We start from the raw sequence: 20,150 nt of genomic DNA, 5'->3' as shown, positions 1-20,150 counted from the left end.
CACAGTGATGACCATAACCACTCTTGTGAAGCCTGATCTGAGTCCTAAGCCAACTTCCTGGTTTCACTCTGAATGAGAAGTGGGCGACTTGTTCCATGACTGAAAAGCCATGTCCCAGCAGCATACTCCACAGCTGTGGTCTGAAAACCCGTCCTTGTAAAATTCTGTTTAACACAGGTGAGAATATAGAACTGTGGCTTCATTCAAAATAAGAATACAGATAAAGGATAGATTTGGAAGATAAAAAAATACCAACTGCTATTCATATTGAAGGCTCTTATCCTGCTTCAAAAGTCTGGCCCTGAGACCTACTCTCAGAAAATCAAATACTGCTCATCTCAAAGTGAATTTGGGTTCTTGCAATTGAGATGCAGCAATTACAGCAACTGAATGGGTTTGGGGAACATTCCTGCTGACTTCCAGAGCTCCAGAAATCCCTTGAGATTTCTTCTAGACTCTTCTAGGTAATACCATTGTGTACATCATGGCAAAAAGTTCTGCTAAAGTCATATATTAACATTATGTAAAGCCAAGACACCTTTCTTTTCCTTTTTTGCATGTGTGACCATGTTCATGTATGTTCACATATGTGCAGATGCATGTGCATGCACACATATGTGCATGAATACAGAATGCTAAAGATCTTATTTGCTTGTATGTGGCCCCCCTCTACATCTCTGCTGTGTAACAGTTACCTCTGACACTGAAACATTCTATCCTGCAGGGAAGCTCCTTAGGCAGGATGGCAAATAAGTCAAAATAACTTCAGGAAGTCCCTGAAACTGACCAAATTCACTAGGCCTTTGCCTGCCAGAATAAACAATAAAGGTGAGAGTCCCTCTCAGATGAAGTAAAGCTGACTCAGGAGAAAACCTGCAAGGAAGACTTGAACAGACCAGCTGCCTGGGAGAGGTTTAGACCAACTGAGGCACCTGGAAAGGACACCAGTTAACCTCTTGAGCTGCCTGCAGGCTACGTTCCAGGTTCCCAGCCTTGTGAGCTGTCACCCATGTTGGGGTGTGCGTTGGCGATGCAGCTGTTGTCTTTGAGTCATTTCTATTCCTGTAAGGAACCCCTCACCCATACTCCTGTAAGTAACCCCAGTAAACCCGAGGCTCACCAAGTTAGAATTTGATATCTGTACTCCTGTCTGTCATGCGCTCCCTACCTAGGGTAAGTAAACGTGTGTGTTGCAACTCCCCAGGAACAGTTTTGTTAGACAACAATGCCCATGATGTGGTCCTCGCCTTCAAAGTCTGACCACTAACACTGTGGTCTATACGTAGATTCACAGATCCTGGAAGAGGGGAAAGGCTGTCTACAGGGAGGATTCTGGAGGCTGGCACACACGAGACACTATCGAACGTGGGCACGAGTACATGTAAAGGTAAGGGTGAAACAGAGGTCAAGCCAGGGTGTGAGAATGGCGGGTATGGGGGGCAGTAATGCTTGGCTCTGACAGGACAAAGGGAGCGCATGGCTCTTGCTGCTGGCAGTAACCCATACAGCTGTTCTGTAACCCCAAAGCAAGTCACATGGCAAAGCCTGATATCCACAGGGTGAGAGCAATGTCCTGTTGCATGAGCAGTGGGTGGTGGTGGTGGTGGTGGGGATGGTGGGGATACGATTATTAGGTCATTGGGAGGCAAAGTGAATGTGTTCACCAGAAATGATATCTTTCTTAGTCACCAGGACTGAAGGATTAAAGAAGGAAAGCAAAGTCCAAGAGTTGAAAGTAAAGATTAACTAGTTGCGTTGGAAAGAGCAGAGACATGAAACAGCCTTTCCCACAGTAGATACCTGGTGCAAAGAGGATTCCAAGACTGAGGCCTACCAAAGTGGGAAAGGTCCCTTCCCTCCCGCTTCTGCAGCGAAGGATAGAAGGGAAGAATTAAGTCTCCAGGGACACACACACACAGGTACAAACTAAGGTGATGCTTGAGTCAACCAATCCTGGGGAGGGGACCTGGTTCCTCTCTGAAGGGACTCTCATAACTCGAGTGTATTAAGCATGGCTCTGGCAGGCCTTGCTCTTCTCCCCCATTCCTGTTGCCTTGGTAAAAACCATTAGATTACATTCCTAAAGCTAGCCCCCAAGGTCTAGCCCCACTTCCTCCTCCCCAGGCTGACTACCAAGGTTCAGCTATTAAAGTATTGAAGTCCGGCAATCGAAAGTCCCCTTTGGCTCACTTAGCTCACATGCCCAATTAAAATTAAACACCTCATCCTAACACAGGGTTCCCCCTTGTACCTTTATAAACTGACATTTTCCTACGGGCCATATCTGTCTCCTCCCCATCCAGATGCAGTCCTTTGTCCTCCAGGACCAATATCCCTTCCCCACTCCCTTGCTCACTTCCCCTTCTCCTCTTCCTCTATTTGTCCCTTATTTCCTGTCCTTTGTCCTTCTGGGGAAATGCTGAGAACTTGGTCATGGGGGTCCTGAGTGGATACGAACCCCTTTCCTTTCATTCTCTCTCCCGGCTCTCTCAGGGGAGCTTCTGATCCCAGTTCTGTAGTGTAATGCCAGTCACCAGTGGGTCATACAGCATGTTAAGTGAGTCCTTCCCTAGTCATGTGAACTGAAAGGGAGACCACCTATATATGTGACCTGGGGCTTATTATTTATCATGGGGTGACTTGAACCTGCTATATAGTCCAGGCTGCCTTCAAACTCATGAAAACTCCTTCTTAAACACCCCAATTAGAATTACAAGAGTGCTCAACAATACTGGACAGTAACCTTCCTTTTCCATGAACAATGTAATTAGGATACTTGTCAGGCCTACACAGCATTTCATTTGATACTTGGCATCTGTTTGTTTTTGTTACTATAAACAGCGCTGCTTGCCAGGCAGCCTGGTGCACACCCTTAATCCCAGCACTTGGGAGGCAGAGGTAGGTAGATCTCTGTGAGTTCAAGACCAGCCTGGTCTACATAGTGAGTTCCAGGACAGCTAGATCTATATAGTGGTACCATGTTTTGAAAAACAAAACAAAACAAACAAACAACAACAAAATGCCATGTTTTAATCCCAGCACTTGGGAGGCAGAGGCAAGCAGATCTCTGTGAGTTCGAGCCCAGCGTGATCTACAAGAGTTAGTTTCAGGACAGCTATGACTGCCACACAGAGAAACCCTGTCTTTTTGTTTTGTTTTGTTTTTGTTTTTTGAGACAGGGTTTTTCTGTAGGTTTGAAGCCTGTCCTGGAACTCGCTTTTGTAGACCAGGCTGGCCTCGAACTCACAGAGATCCACCTGCCTCTGCCTCCCGAGTGCTGAGAATTAAAGGCATGTGCTGCCACCGCCCAGCTGAGAAACCCTGTGTAAGCATGACTTGTTTTGATCTAGCAACAGCATGTTTAACTATGGATGTAGCTTGCGACCTCCAACTAGTCTGTTCATTTCCTTGTATTATGTTAATGCAGTTTTTTTTTTAATCTTACTCCTACCTCTTGGGGTCTGGGTATTTTAAGCAAACTGGAGATTAAACGTGGGCAATTTCAGTATTCACTGGAACTCCCTCCCAGTACTATTCTACGTTTTTCTGTCTTACTATTTTCATGTCTTTTATTCTTTATTAATATGTCTAAATTCCAATGCCCCTATCCTGACAAGAGATATATTTGTGTAGGCTGGTCCCCAACACACACCAACAGGGTCATGCCTACCCCAACAAGGCCACACCCACTCCAACAAGACCATACCTCCTAATGCCACTCCTTAAGCATTAAAATATATGAACTCTATTGTATATGGGGCTATTCCTCTATTCAAACCACCACATGGGCCAAGTTTTCAAAAACTCAAACCTTTAGGGAACATTGGTCATTCAATACATCACAGGGATGCACACAAGGAGAACAATATACATACACAAAGAAGGATGGGCACCTGCAAGTCAATAAGTTGGACCTCAGGAAAAAGGGGGAAAATCAACTTTACTGGCACTTTGATTTTGGAGAACTGTGAGAAAATACCTTTCTGTTGCTTAAGCCAGCCAGCTGGTAGTATTTTGTTACAGCAGCCCTGGCCAACTAATACACACTGTATTCCACAAAGGACTAAGAGAAAGTCAACTATCAAGTTCACAGAAAAGACAAGAGGAATAATGATCACTTTAGGTGCTGCTACCAGAGAGGGAAAATATGTTAATGTCCACTGTTCTGTCTGTGGCGGTTATCTGTGTTGCCAGATGTGCCACAAGGCAACGGCATCAATTTGTTTCTTAGTCTCATGACAGCTCAAGTCAAGAGCAATGAATTCTAACTCTTCTGGAAGCTTTGCCTCCTGGGCTGCTTGCCATGTTTGTCACTTGACCAAGGTTAAGCTATGAACTCATGCATTCCCTTGAAGGAAAATGAAAACCAACTGTCATTTTATTGTTGTGCGTGTGTGTGTGGGAGATCCATGTTCATATATAATCCACAAGGAGCTTTTTGAAAATGTGAGTCATTTGAGAATGGAAGGGAGGGCTGAAAGTTGAAGCCAGGAGGCTGAGAAAGGTTCTCCCCGTGTAGAGTTTCAACTCACCTCCAACAGGAAGAGGGACTGCAGGTCTCCACACGAGAGGTCCCAGAGACAGTTAAAGACTAAGACTTACCCCATAGTGCATCAGTATCGGCAGAAGTCGTACAGAATCTAACATACATTAACTTGGAAGTCAAAAGACTTTCTATGACCAAATATTCATGATGTCAAACTTGCTATTAAGGGCAAAATAATGTATTCTGGGAGGGTTTTCACAGTCATCGGTCCACTTTTTATGTTTTGTATGAGTGAATTAAAACCTCAAGAAAGGTAATCTAGGGGGCTGGAGAGATGGGTCAACAGTTAATAGCACAGGCTGCTGGTTCAGTTCCCAGCACCCACATGGCAGCTCACAACTGCCTCTTATGCCAGTTCCAGGGGATCTGACACTTTCATATTAACACACATAAAATAATAAAGTTAAATAAATTATTTTAACAAAAGAAAGGTAATCTATTTTTTGAGGGGTTGGAGGGCATTAGAGAGTAATGAAATGAAAGGCACCTATGGTGGATTGAAGGAAAACGGCCTCCAAAGGGAGTGGCACTATTAGGAGGTGAGGCCTTTTTGGAGGAAGTGCGTCACTGTTGGGGTGGGCTTTCAGGTCTCTTTTGTTCAAGCTTCCCTCAGTGTGACACTCAGCTAACTTCCTATTCCCTCTGAGTAAAGATGTAGGACTCTCAGCTCTAGCACAGTGTCTGGCTGCATGCTTCCAAGCGCCATACAATAATGGATTGAACCTCTGAAACTGTAAGCAAGCCTCCTCAGTTAAATGTTCTCATTTATAGGAGTTGCTGTGGTCATGGTGACTTTCCACAGCAATAGAAAACTATAGATAGCAGCCTACCCATGATCCCTTGACCAGTCTCTCAGGTTGCAACATGATTCACCAAATGGATGAGGTATAAAGCTGGGTTCTGCTCATGATATATCCTAGGCATTGGTGTTTTTGTTTGTGAAATGCAGAAATTCTACTAGATAATCATTTTTAAGTTCTTGGCTACCCTGGATCTTGCCATGTAGACCAGGCTGGCTTTTTAAAAATTATTTATTTATACTTTATGTACATTGGTGTTTTGCCATGGGTGTTAGATCCCTAAAACTGGAGTATAGATAGTTGTGAGCTGCCATGTGGGTGCTAGGAATTGAACCCAGGTCCTCTGGAAGAGCAGTCAGTGCTCTTAACCACTGAGTCATCTCTCCAGGCCTGATCAGGCTGGCTTTTGACTCATGGTGAGCCTTCTGCCTCGGCCTCTGGAATGTTGGAAGTAAAGTCATGCACCATTGTACTTGGCCAAACTTTTAAGTCTGTTTTTACTTTAAAGGACTATGATACCCAAAGAGTTCAAATGAGAGCTAGGAATGATAGCATACACCTACATCCCAGCCTCTGGTAGAACCTCCTTGAGGCTGAAGTCAGCCTGGACTATACAGGAAGACGCTGTTTCAAATAACTTTTTTTTTAAAGGAACTAAATGGGTTGGGGTGTAATACAGCATGTGTTTAACATATGTGAACTCCTGGATCCAATCCCAGCATCAAATAAAACAAAACAAAACACTACCAATCACTATGATTACATGTCCAAATAAAAAGACGAATATTTAGAAAATCTTTGGTGCTAATTAAATAAAATAATAATAAAAAATTGGTAAAGGATTATGTACCACCAACTATAGCATCAGAACTTTATATCTATGGATATTTTATTAAGTTTAACATTTTAATATTTAAAAATAGCATAGCTTACAATTCTTTCTGATGTCTGAATTTTTTGGATGTTGAATCGTTTGTATGAAAGTTTTAGTGAGCAAATTGTAATTTCATTTAAATCAGTTTTGTTATGTTGTTTATCTGAAAAACTCCTTAACACATCAGACACTATCCTTCTCAGGTATATTTGGTCACTTATTTAAAAGTATCTACATTTAAAACTCCCAATAAAATAATTCAGAATTGCTGGGCTGTGGTGGCTCATGCCTTTAATCCCAGCACTTGGGAGACAGAGGCAGGCAGATATCTGTGAGTTCAAGGTCAGCCTGGTCTACTGGTGACTTCCAGGATAGCTAGGGCTACACAGAGAAACCCTGTCCCCAAGATCAATAATAATAATGATGATGATAATGATAATAATAATTGTTGTGGGAACTCCTTCAGCCAATAAGATACTGGTCCAGTTTGGGCATGGTCTCATGCACTATCAGTGCAGACAAGAAGGATCTGCAGCTCCCTTTTCTGCTGGATTTGGTTCCAGTTCCCAGCACATGCAAAGGATTGTGGATCGCTACCCTTACTGTGAGTTTATTCCCAAATAAATAAACCTTTGTTATACTCCATTCTGAGCTATTGTGGGACTCTTTGATACTACCACAAATAATAATAATATTATTATTATTACTAATTTTTTAAAATTAGCTTTCCTTTATTTTCTCAGGCTGGAAGCAGGAGTATAATGCTGACAGTATAACAGAAAGGAAGTGTCTCCATGAAAACGTCTGAGGAACAGCTTCTTAGATCCTGGAATGTGATAGGAAGATGATGTCCAAGTAAAGAGCCCTCTTTGTTCCAAGGTAGGAACAGGTACAGCACTCATGACATGGGACAAAACACAGAAAACTGGGGCCGACTTGATGCTGTCCCTGACCTCTGACACATGTTCTGTACCAAGCATGCCCTTCTCACATCTCTCTCTCTCACACACACACACACGCACGCACGCACATAAAATAATGAAAGGAACTCCAGTCTGTAGGACCATGCTTCTCACAGAGAAAGAACTTCATGGGAGGAAACAGCTCTTGAATTCCATCTTAATCAGCAGGAGTTTGTCATGTGTGTATCAGGAGGGAAGATTATTCAGGATTAAGAACAAGAGAAGAAATGGACATTTCTGAAACATAATAGGGGAACCTGTTTGAAATCCTGTCCCTTTGAAGTGCTTCTGACTCCAGTTTTCTTTAACCCCAGACCACCATCTCTTGTTGTGAGGAGGCTGCTCGTTTGCTTCTCAGCCACCCAGACTCCCGAAATAACCACCAGCTCTTTTTATTACATCTTAATTTAACTCCTTTTTATTAATCTGTGTATTGCCATGTGGCTGTGGCTTACCAGCAACGTTTTGGCTCGTCTGTCCCTGGCAGTGACTCCATGGCGTCTCCGTGACTCCGCCTTCTTTCTCCCAGCATTTAGTTTAGTTTTCCCGCCTACCTCTATTCTGTCTGCCAGGCTCAAGACAGCTTCTTTACTAACCAGTGGTATTCACAGCACACGGAGGGGAATCCCACATCACCTGCATCTTGTCCTGGTGGCTAATATAATACTATCTCAGCACAATATTTTCCAAATCTGCACACATCATTCATCCACAGCTTTCAAACCTTTAATGGATGCCACTCTTAGACATATTCCACTCTTCCCCCACCACCCTAGACAGGTTTCTTTATGTGGCCCTGGTTGTCCTGGAACTCACTCTGTAGACCAGACTGGTCCCAAACTCAGAGATCTGCTGGCCTCTGCCTCCTGAGTGCTAGGTTTAAAGGTGTGTGCCACCACCGCCTGGCTATTTAAAACTCTTTAATATGAATTTGCCTCCAAAGTCCTATGTTATCTGTCCCTGCCTTGAGTTTAAGATCTAGCTCCTTAAATCTAAATTAATTAAAAAGAAAATTTAAGTTATTTCCCCCAGCCACATCTTAAGTGCTCATTAGCAACATGTGGCCAAAAGTTACTACTGGAGAGGGGAGCGTGGTCCCGAGGAGCACTGACTAGGTGACCCTCTCATCATTCAAGATGAATAAGCAGTATTGTTTAATCAGAGGAACCGAGTTCCTGAACTCACTATGATTTTAAGGCCTTCCTTCAAGCTCAGTAAGCTGCTACATTGAAATGGCTCTCTGGAGAACCTTCCTGTCTCACAGCTTTGGAGGCAGCCCCCTTTGCTATTTCCTTGTGATTCTCCTAACCTATCGTATCAGAGAAGCTCTCTCTCTCTCTCTCTCTCTCTCTCTCTCTCTCTCTCTCTCTCTCTCTCTCTCTCTCCCCCCCTCTCCCCCTCACCCTCTCTCTCTCCCTCCCTCTCCCTCTCACCCTCTCTCTCCCTCCCTCTCCCTCTCTCCCTCTCTCTCTCCCTCCCTCTCCCTTTCTCTCTCTCATAAGAGTTATCTCAACTTACTTTCAGACACATCCACAGCTGTTTGCACACCAAAGCTATTGTTTATGTTGTTCATCCTTAGAGAGCCAGGTCCTAGGCCAGTGGCTAGCATATAGATAGCCCTATTTGTTGGATGATTGAATCAGCTAATGTAAAATTACATCTAGGTTTCACTGAAAAGTACCAGAGTGTCAACAAACCAGGATTCATAATTTTTTTTTTTTGTTCTTTGTCAGTCTGGTAAGATCCACTGAGGGTCAGGTGTAGTAGCGCACACCTTCAGTCCCAGAATTCTGAAGGCAGAGGCAAACAGATCTCTGTGAGGTCCAGGCCAGCCAGGACTACACAGTCAGACCCTATCTAAAATAAATAAATAAACAAATAATAAATAAGATCTATTGACTCCTTTTTGGGGCAATGCACTAACTTTAAGAATGTAAGACTTACAAAAAAATCTATACTGAAATAATAAACATTAAAAATAGATTTCAAAAACTTCTGAAGTAGCATGAATATAACTGTGATAACGTGCTAATACCATCAACAATACAAGCATATTGATGAAGTCTGTAACCATCCTCAGTTAAGTATCAATGACATGATATTTTGAGGGACCCATCGCTACTAAGAAGCGCTATGGAAACAAACATCTTGTTCTGTTGGTGTGAGATTTTAGTATTGTCCACTTGACAGGATCTGCAGTCACCTTGGAGACCACCCTCTGGGCATGTTTGTAAGGGAGTTAATAGACTAGGTTACCTGAGGTGGGAAAACCTACGTAAGTGTGGGTAGCATCAATCCATGGCTGGGGTTTGGGGTAGTTTGGATGTGCTATTTTTTTCTTTGTTGGAGTGGGTATGGCCTTGTTGGAGGAAGTGTGTCACTGAGGGGGTGTGCTTTGAGGTTTCCTATGCTCAGGATACCCTCCCCCCCCCGTGTCTTAGTTGACTTCCTGTTGCCTGCAAGGTATAAGATTCTCATCTACTACTCCAGCACCATGTCTGCCTGAATACTGCCATTTTTCCTGCCATGATGATAATGGACTGAACCTCTGAAACTGGAAGCACACCACCTCAACTAAATGTTTTTTTTCTTTATAAGAGTTGCTGTGGCCATGGCGTTTCTGCACAGTAATGGAGACCCTAACCAAGATAGACTGAGGACAAAGGGGAAAACGAGCTGAACAGTGGCAGCTGTTCTCTGCATCCTCACTGCATGTGCTGCATTCTCAGTGCACACACAGCATCCTCAGTACACGTGCAGAAACCTCACTGCAATGCAGCATCCTCAGTGCACGTGCAGCATCCTCAGTGAATGTGCAGCATCCTCAGTGCACATGCAACATCCTCACTGTATGTGCAGCATCCTCAGTGCAATGCAGCATCCTGAATGCATGTGCAGCATCCTCACTACATGTGCAGCATCCTCAGTGCAATGCAGAATCATCACTGTGTGTGCAGCATCATTAGTGCACATGTAGCATCCTCAGTTCAGTGCAGCATCCTCACGGTATGTGCAGCATCCTCACTGTATGTGCAGCATCCTCAGTGCAATGCAGCATCCTGAGTGCATGTGCTGCATCCTCACTGCAAATGCAGCATCCTCACTGCACATGTAGCACGACCAAATGCCTCACATGCCTGCTTCCATGACTTCCTTATCATAATGTACCGCACCCACAAACTGTGAGCCAAAAGAAATCCCTTCTTCCCTAAGCTGCCTTTGTTGGCAGTTTTGTCACAGTGATGAGAAAGGAGATGGAGGAGGGTCATCTGTCTATGTGTTACTTTCATTGGTTAATAAAGAAACTGCCTTGGACCTTTGATAGGACAGAAAATTAGGTAGGCGGAGTAAACAGAACAGAATGCTGGGAGGAAGAAGGCAGTGGTGCAGACGCCTCAGGTAGACGCCATGACTCTCCTCTCCGAGACAGACGCAGGTTAGGATCTTTCCCGGTAAGGCACCACCTCGTGGTGCTACACAGATTACTAAATATGGGTTAAAGCAAGATGTAAGAATTAGCCAATAAGAGGCTGAAACTAATGGGCCAGGCAGTGTTTAAATGAATACAGTTTCCGTGTAATTATTTCGGGTGTAAAGCTAGCCAGGTGGCGGGACGCGGCCTGCTGGTCTCCACATTACAGAAAGGACTAATATAGGTGGTGACTACTCAAGATGCATTGTTAATAATTTTGATTTGTTGGCCACATCCATTATCAAGGGAACTGTTCCTTTTCCAACCTCCCTAGAGATGAGAGGCAATGCAGATTACAGTCACCCATGAACTGTCTGGATGCTCAGTGATTCCAGATATCTACTTCTGATGACTACCTGAGGATGGAGGAAACACAGCATCTTCAAATGCTGCCTTGTAGGGTGGGGACAGAGGCAATCTCCTTCCAGAAGACCAGTCTTCAGACAAGGCAAAGCTACATGGTACTGACAGGCTTAGACGGCAATCCTAATTTTGATTCTTAACTAATATATGACTGTGGACAATGGTGTCTTCATTTACACTAGGAGGAAGTACCACGGAAGGTAATCACTGCAAAGTATTGCAGGCACCCCACCCACTCCCCCCTCCCCCGTCTCTCAAGATTAGCACCATTTTAGAAGGGAATTTTAACCAAAAATAAATCTCGATTAGGGAACCACAGCTACTTTATTCAGATGTTCCAGATGCCACTTTGATAATATTGGAAATCCCATATCTTAGCTTTGGTATTCTTAGATTTTTCCCAAGAGAGATGGCTCCTCAACCCTGAGAATCAAATATAATATCATGGCAATAAGCTTTCTCCCACTCAGCTTCTTCACACTCTGAGATGAATAAATGGGGATGGGGTGAAATGTGGCTGCTTTGGCCCAAAGACTGTGTAGGATGGGCTGGAGAGATGTCTCAGCGGTTAAGAGAACTGCCTGCTCTTCCAAAGGTCCTGAGTTCAATTCCCAGCAACCACATGGTGGCTCACAACCATCTGTAATGAGGTCTAGTGCCCTCTTCTGGCCTGTAGGCATACACACAGTCAGAATATTGTATACATAATAAATAAATAAATATTTTAAAAAAGACTGTGTAGGACGGTCAGATTTGGAGACATCTGACCTCAGAGCACACACTCCCTGCATACCCTCTAACTTTTCTTTCTTTATTTTTGGTGGTGGTGGGGGTAGAGGGGTGGGGGGAGATAGGATTTCTCTGCGAAACAGTCTTGGTTGTCCTGGAACTAGTTCTGTAGACCAGGCTGGCCTTGAACTCACTGAGATCTGCCTGCCTCTGCCTCCCCAGTGCTGGAATTAAAGGTGTGCACCACCACCACGTAGCTAACTTTTCTTTTTAATTAAAAGAGTATGGTAAAAGCAAGCGAGATAATCTCAGGTGCAAACGAGATTCCAGTTTCCCAAACTCCAAAAGTCAGTCTGAATATCCAGAAATGAGTTCAACCTGGATTTTACGAGGATTTCTATTGGTTTAATAAAAATCAGCACTTCTCGGGAACTTGTAAAACTTGTCCCCAAAAGGAGTTTCTCCCTTACCTCTGGCAGAAGGGACATATTAACATATATTTGTGGCACCTGTCAGTATATCAAGGTTCATGCTAGCCTCGAGGCTCCTTCAGTCCCTAGTGTTACACATTTCAAAGCCCCCACCAGTGGCCCTTCCTTTCTCCCAGCTGATCACTCTCCTTATAACCCTTGCTATTCTCCCTATGCTTGCTCTAGTCTCTGTGCTTGCTAGTCTGTTATTTCTAGTCCCTACCCTCTGCTATGCTCTCCTCTTTCGCAGATAGCCCTGACCATACCTAGTCTGCTGGTCATGTTCAATCTACTTTCTCTGCCCTGGACTCTTCCAGGCGCCTCTAGACAGTTTCTCTTATCCACAATAAAAGCCTTCCTTCTCCTTAACCATTCCACAGAGCATTGTAGACCAGGCTGGCCTCAAACTCACAGAGATCTGCCTGTCTCTGCCTCCAAGTGCTGGGACTAAAGGCGTGCACCACCACCGCCCAGTGGAAGTTTCTTTTGAACCCCACCATCATACACAGGTAACAACTCAATGTTTGAAAACATGGAAAGAGACTCTTCTTATCCCACTAGTCCCAACTATGCATCCTTTTAATTCTTCCCAGTCCTGTAACTGTGCTTCAGTGAACAGACACTTACAGCTACATAACTAGAAAAATACGCTTGCAAATGAGGGCCTTTCAGCCCTGTATTAAAATAATTACTTTATTCCACAAAATTCCGCTGTGGGATGTCAACATGCCAGACATAGTGCTGGAGAAGTAAGCACAGTTCTTTCTTCCTAGATGGCCTCAGTCTGGCGGGGGACTCCGAAGTCTCTCTCTCCACTGAATTAGCTGCATGAGAGAGGTTTACATGAGGCTCCTGGGAGATGCAGAGAAAGCAGTGTCAAGGCCGTGGAAGGCTCTGTCAGTGCTCCTTCCCACAGCTCACTGTATTCCCTAACATTGGCTTTAACAGCAGGCCAGGCACAGGGCCGGTGAGCAGCGGAGAGGGATGGGTTGAATCACAGTGCTTCCCTCTGTGAGATTATGGGCAAACCCCTTTAGGGATTATGTTTGCATTTATAACATAGGATAGTAACGAGGACTTTTAAGATTGTGAAGGATGGATAATGTGTGTATAAAGTGTGCAGCACATTCCTGCCTGGGACATAACAGGTATTCTAAAGAGAAATATCCTTAAATTATATGTAAAACTCTCCTTAATGACAAGAAAAAAGATCTGTTTTCTGACCACCAGTTCTCTGTGGGAAAATATCACCTAATTCTCTCCTTCGTTCTCTATGACTTGTAAATGTAAGGACTGTATTAACATCTGTGCTCTAGGGAACTCTTGAGCTTCTCCAGAGAGACTTTCAGACAAAGCAGACATGGGAGCAGGAGCATTTTCTTAACACTCATGAAAAATTAAAACACAAAATGTGTCGGGTGGTGGTGGCACATAGCCTTTAATCCCAGCACCCAGGAGGCACAGGCAGGTGGATCTCTGTGAGTAGGACCAGCCAGCCTGGTCTACAGACTGAGTTCCAGGACAGCCAAGGCTACACACAGAGAAACCCTGTCTTGACAAACCAAAAAAACCAAAAACACAGAAACAAAAAACAACCACAAAAATGTACAACTAATGAACACACAGAAACAAATGTCAGGTTAAATTTGTGTTTTTTCATGAATGAGAAAACATATATAATTTTCTTAAGAAACTACTCTGTTACTCTCAAATTTGGAGGAAGGAAACTATCATCCACAAGATTATAATCATCAGGTAGGAACTGGCTCAGCAGGTAAAAGTGCTGGCTGCCAAATCTAATAGCCTGGATTGGCCTGAGTTCAATCCTTACTGCTCATGCACACACATACAGACACACACACACACACACACACACACACACACACAATATAAATAAATAAATAAATAAATAAATAAATAAATGTCATTAAAATTTTTTAACAATTACACTTGTCTCTGAAATACAAAGGGAGAAGTTTTAAAAGAAAACAGTGAAGTTTTATTTTTCACACAAGTATAGTATATACTGCTATGCATATTAAATGAAAGGATTTAGAAAATATCTACTTGTGCCTTCTGAATAACAAAAATTGTTGCAGGCCCCTCATGCACACGGCAATCACTGTTTACCTGGGACTCTGGTCCTCGTTCTAATTTATGCTGTACTGGCTGCAGTAGTTTTAGGACAAGACAGAGAAGCAAGTTCTACCATGTAAAGAGACCTGCACCTAAGGGTGGGTAAGACTCTCACACAAGAGAGTCTTCTGATACACTGAAACATTGTCACAAAATGTGGGGCCTCTGTGGGCTGGGGGGATGGTACAGTAGGAAAAAGCACTTGCCAGGCGAGCATGAGGCCATTTGGGTGCCCAGAGCCATGATATGTGTCAGGCAAGTGTGGTGTCTATCTGTAACGCCAGCCAAAGCAGAGGATCCCCTGGGCACTGCTTAGCTAGACCAGCTGGGATTCGCAAGCTCCACATCCAGCGAGACACCCTGCTTCCATAAATAGATAGCAACTGAGGAAGACACCTACATCAACTTCTCAGCCCTACACACACATGCACAAGCATGCGCACACACCCATACACCTGCATACATAACACAAACAACAAGCACATGCCTAGAAGAGGAGGAGGAGGAGGAGGAGGAGGAGGAAGAGGGGGAAAGGGAAGATGCAGCAAACAAACAAAAAAACTTCAAAGACCTCCGTCCATAAGTCTTTATATAACCTAAACATTTGTTTCTGAGAAAGAAAGACAAAAGAATCCACGTCTGGGGATAGCCTCTGGCAGAACTCCACTGCAGTTAGACGCAAATGAGCCACGATCATCTGGGCTACATCTGCTTTAAAGTCCGTGACTTTACGTACAAACGTATGTATAGTTTACATACAAAGGTATTCAGAGCTTACATACAAAGAAAGCATAGCAAAGTGTACTTTTGGTGGGGGAGGTTTCAAGACAGGGTATCTCTGAGTAGCCCTGGCTGTCCTCGAACTCACAGAGGTCCACCTGCCTCTGCCTCCAGAGAGCAGGGATTAAAGGCGTGTGCCACCGCCGCCCGGCCAAAAGTGCACTTTTACATGTATTGGGTCTAGAACTTAAAACAGCAACAGCTCTTTTTTTTTTTTTTTTTTTTTTTTTTTTTTTTTTTTTTTTTGGTTTTTTCGAGACAGGGTTTCCCTGTAGTTTCTAGAGCCTGTCCTGGAACTAGCTCTTGTAGACCAGGCTGGCCTCGAACTCAGAGATCCACCTGCCTCTGCCTCCCGAGTGCTGGGATTAAAGGCGTGCGCCACCACCGCCCGGCTCGCAACAGCTCTTTTTTAAAAGGCCAAAAGGTTTGGCCGTGCACAGGATTACAAAGTAGGGCTAACTTTATAAAGTTAACTCATCTGGGGAGTTCATCAGATAACATTTATTCTGAGTTCTGTTCTTTGCCAACATGTTAGTAAAGATATGTAATTCCAAATAAAACTTGCTAACTGATGTGTTTTGGGTTTCCAAACATTGACATCTGACCAGACAGGTCGGATAATTCAATGGAAAACTGAATATGTGTGTGTGTATAAGCATGCTCACATATGTATATACACACACATTACATACATGTTTCAGAACTGTGCACATCACGGATCTACAGCAGTGTCCTAACCCACAGCATGTCCTAACCCAAGGGCTCCCAGCATCCTGCTTTATGTTCCTGCTGCTGTATGGAATACAGGCTGGGAAATGCTGGATTCTTAAATATGAACGACACACAGGCATCTAGGATGGTGCTAACTCTCGCCTCCATTTGACAGACCTTCCAGTCTGACATTCTTAGTTTGTCTAGAGCTGTACACTCTAATCTCACACTGAAATCTACACCTTTCCTGTGCACACGCAAACACCAGAGCCTAAGCGTACCACTTAAAGCAGCTTGTAACCACTGCAAACATAATTACATGCTTTTTCTCCCTTGCTTAGAATAGAGTTCAAAGGGAGAGACTTGCTCCCATTCCCTTGATCCTCTGGCTCTTTAAGAACTTGTGTAAACGTGGTGGCATTATCTGCCTGGTGAAGGTGAAGGGTGTGCCTTTCTTGTCTTTGCAAAGGAGACCTTGGGGTGATGGGGTGCCAGAGAAAGGAGTGATTTCAAGGTGGTGTTTCTTCCTAATTTTCCTGTCACTTGCCCTGGAACGGGGTCTCTAGAGGACACGTCATCTCTGCTCCCCAGCACCCCATTCCTGTAATCTACCAACTCCAGGGCATTTGTTTGTTTTCCTCCACTAAATTATCCCCTTGGTGTGAAACCGAGAAGAAAGTGTGGGCTGGTGACAGAATCCTGTCCTCCACAATTACATGGCAAATCTTATTATCCCGTGAGACCGCCAAATCCCCTCAGAACTCCTGAACAGACGTCAGGGAGGAGACCGACTCAGCTCCCTGCAGTCTACAGTCCCGCAGGCTGACCTGAGCGCTACCATCCATCTTTACACACAGAGCGCCTGTCCTGGCTGCTGCCATCACACTTGCTCAGGGAGAACCGAATGAGCGCTCCTATGATTTCAGCTTTTGCTTCCTCAATGAATTCTCTCCAAATACGCCAGCCCTTCCTTGTGTACCTCTCTCTCTCCCTCCCTCCCTCCCTCCCTCCCTCCCTCCCTCCCTCCCTCCCTCCCTCTCTCTCTCTCTCTCTCTCTCTCTCTCTCTCTCTCTCTCTCTCTCTCTCTCTTTTTGGTACTTTTTTGAGACAGGGTTTCTTTGTGTAACAGTCCTGGCTGTTCTGGCATCACTTTGTAGACCAGACCGGCCTCAAACTCACAGAGATCCCCTTACCTCCACCTTTCAAGTGCTGGGAGAAGGACTTTTTCTTGATGATGAACCGTAACAATATTACTGAGAAAAGTAAGATGTTAAAAATTATAATTGCTGCATGTGGTGGTGGTACACACCTTTGATCCCAGCCACTCAGGAGGCAGAGGCAGGCAGATCTCTGTGAGTTCGAGGCCAGCCTGGTCTACAGAGTGAGTTCTAAGACAGCCAGGGCTACACAGTGAAACATTATATATATAATTATAAACTTTGGGGTCATATGTGGCTCAGTGGTAGAGCATTTGCCTAGCATATACAAGGCTCTGGGTTCGACCTTCACATCTTCTTTAGTAAAGGGCAGAATTTGCACCTCTCTAGAGTCATGAGAACTATTTGGCAGTTTATCCCTGGTATCAGTTCTTCCAAGGCAGGCATCGTGTAAGTTGTTCTATATAAACTGTCTCGCCTGGTAAGGTACACTGCTATTATTTATATTTGTGAGATGATGAAATTGGGTCATAAAGATAGCAAGGGTCCTAGGGCTGGAGCTATGACAGGTGTAGCTCAGGGCAGAACACTTGGCCTGTCATGCCTGTGACCCTCTGTCTGATCCTGAGAGTCGCAGACACACAGTCTCTCTTCTTCTCCTTTCTCCCCCGCCCCCACTCAGGGCTGTAGTGTTTTAATAATGTCCCCCACAGTCCCATGTGATTATCCCCTTGGTTCTCAGCAGGTGGACATCATGAAGCCACCCGCTACTACCATGCCTGGCCTACTGGGATGGACTGCGTCCTCTCAAATCACGAGCCCTAAAAACTTCTCCCCCTTATGTTGTTTCTTGTCAGGTATTTGGTCAAAATGATGTGAAAAAAATAAGAACACACCTGTACACACATGTCATTATACATATATGCACGTTTATAGTGTAAGGATTGCTGAAGGCATGTATTTGGCAGAATCTGGATTTGAATGGATGACTGTGGACTCTGAGCATTCATAAACAGTACAAAGAGTGTGTGCTTCCTTCCTGTGAAGGCTTGGGGAGGAAGTGGAAGGCAATGAGAGGTGAAGGGGATGCTCAGCCTCTCTCCCTAACTGGCCCAGATGTTGCGGGTACCTCCTATCCACAAGACTGTCCCATGTCAGAAACAGAATTGTGGGGCACATAACAGCCACATAAGCCACAGAGACTAATGCACACTGAAGGAATGTTTATGAAAACAAAATGCCATAAGGAAGATGGTTGGTAAAGATGAATTCTTTGGTGAACTACGCTGGTGGGCAATTTTATCAAATTCCAAAGCAAATCCTGCCTGAACCTTTGACTTTCCATGCAGGATCATGGTTAATGCTTGTAGAATCTACCAGTGTACTGCCCGAGAAAAAAAAAATGTATCTAAACTTTAAAAATGACCTAGAGACAAACTTCACAATATTTTTGAGAAGGAAAACAAAATACTATTGACACCGTGGGGTGTGTATGAGAATCATTTCCTCCAAAGACCAACTAGCAGTGAACAACAAGTACATACATCTTTCCAATACCATCCCAAAGAGCCCGTGAGAGTGTTTGTTGGCAGACCCATCTTCTACCTGTGGTGAAGACCGGACTTCCACCCTATGCCTACTGCAAAGTTTGACAAATGAGACCATGGGACATTACAGACTGTCACATAGCTCAGTGAAGGCACAATGCTACAGGCATTTGGCTACAAAATCCTTAGCAGTCTGGATGCCATGGCTGAACCCAGATTTTCATTCTGTTTCACTTAATGATTAATTTCTCCCTGTTGAGATTCACCTTCCTCTTGCTGAATCTTGAAGATGTGTGGGCGGTGGGATGAGAGATTCAGCCTTGTGAATATTAGACACAGCTCAGCAGCAACTGGAAGAGGATACATTGACAGGGAAATGGTACTTTTGCTAAACAGTCAGAGAGCAACGCTTTGAGACACACCATCAAATGGTTTCCCAATGTGAATTCTTGGCCAAGTAACCAGTCAGTCTGTTTATCCATTTTCCCAATGCCATTACAAACCACTGAGGATGCATGTTTCGAACCAGACAACCACATATGTATTTGTTCTGCAGACAAAGCTGGCTGTGGGGGAAAGAGGAGCTTAAGGAGGATCTGCATACACCAAAAGTGATCTGCAGAGAGCTCTAGCTTGGAACTCTGACTTACCCGTGGAGTCGGTCCTGGAAGCCCGGCCGCTTGCCTGCTCCTCAGCACTGAGGAGCTGCAGGTCTGTGTATGAAGGAGCAACACTAGGACTGCTGGTATCCTCGGAATGGGTCGTCCAGCTGCTCTCGGAGGTCAAAGGGCACCTTCTTAAAGAGTCGAAGGAAGGGCAGGTCCAGCAAGGCATGGTCAATGTAAGGGCTGAGAACAGATGGAAATCCAAGAGGATACGATGTAAATAGTTATCTTTCGGTTACGTCTATCACACTCGACTTACGCTGATGTCACTCAGATCCTATGCAACAGCAGCCATCATAGAAAGCAAGGAGACACTTGGGATGAGGAGAGAGAAAACAGATTGATCGAAGTCTCATAGAGAGTCACTCTCAAAAGCATATCAAGGAGAGATGGATTCGTTGGTACGGAGATTTGACTGAGAGTGGCCCCTGTAGTTTCATATGTTTGAATGCTTGGTCCCGAGTTAGAGGAAAGAACTGTTTAGGAAGGGTTGGGAGGCGTGGCTTTGTTGGAGTGGGTGTGACTTTGTTGAAGGAGATGTGTCACTGGGGGTGGGCTTTGAGGTTTAAAAAGGCCAAGCTAGGCTCAGACTCTCTCTCTCTGTCTCTCTCTGTCTCTCTCTCCTTGCAACTTGCAGGTAAGCTCTCATCTATTGTTCCTGTGTCATGTCTGCCTCCTTCCCACCATGATGATCATGCATTAACTCTCTGAAACTGTAAGCGAGCCCCCAATTGAATGTTTTCTAAGTATTGTCTTTGCCCTGGTGTTTATTCACAGCAATAAAACAGTAACTAAGACAGTAAGGTGCTTGCTGTTTAAGTACAAGAACCGGAGTTGGATCCTAAGCACCCACATAAGGAAACAGGTGGGGTGGTGGGTGCTTGCAATCCCAGCATATGGAGGAGAGATGGGATCTCTAGGGCTTGCCAGCCAGAATG

The 20,150-nt window shown here is 44.4% G+C and overlaps 1 protein-coding gene across 1 annotated transcript in view; it reads right to left on the bottom strand.

The window, feature by feature from the left end:
- LOC119819535 (stonin-2-like) overlaps positions 1 to 20,150 on the bottom strand; it is a 95,695-nt gene that overhangs the window by 16,997 nt on the left and 58,548 nt on the right. Inside the window, exon 4 of the mRNA XM_038337774.1 lies at positions 19,198 to 19,395. Within this exon, the coding sequence (XP_038193702.1) occupies positions 19,198 to 19,395 (198 nt within the window). The remainder of the gene's footprint in view (positions 1 to 19,197; positions 19,396 to 20,150) is intronic.

The sequence above is a fragment of the Arvicola amphibius genome, chromosome 7, assembly GCF_903992535.2.
Source record: "Arvicola amphibius chromosome 7, mArvAmp1.2, whole genome shotgun sequence".
NCBI lineage: Eukaryota > Metazoa > Chordata > Mammalia > Rodentia > Cricetidae > Arvicola > Arvicola amphibius.
This window is presented reverse-complemented; position numbering and strand designations above follow the sequence as displayed.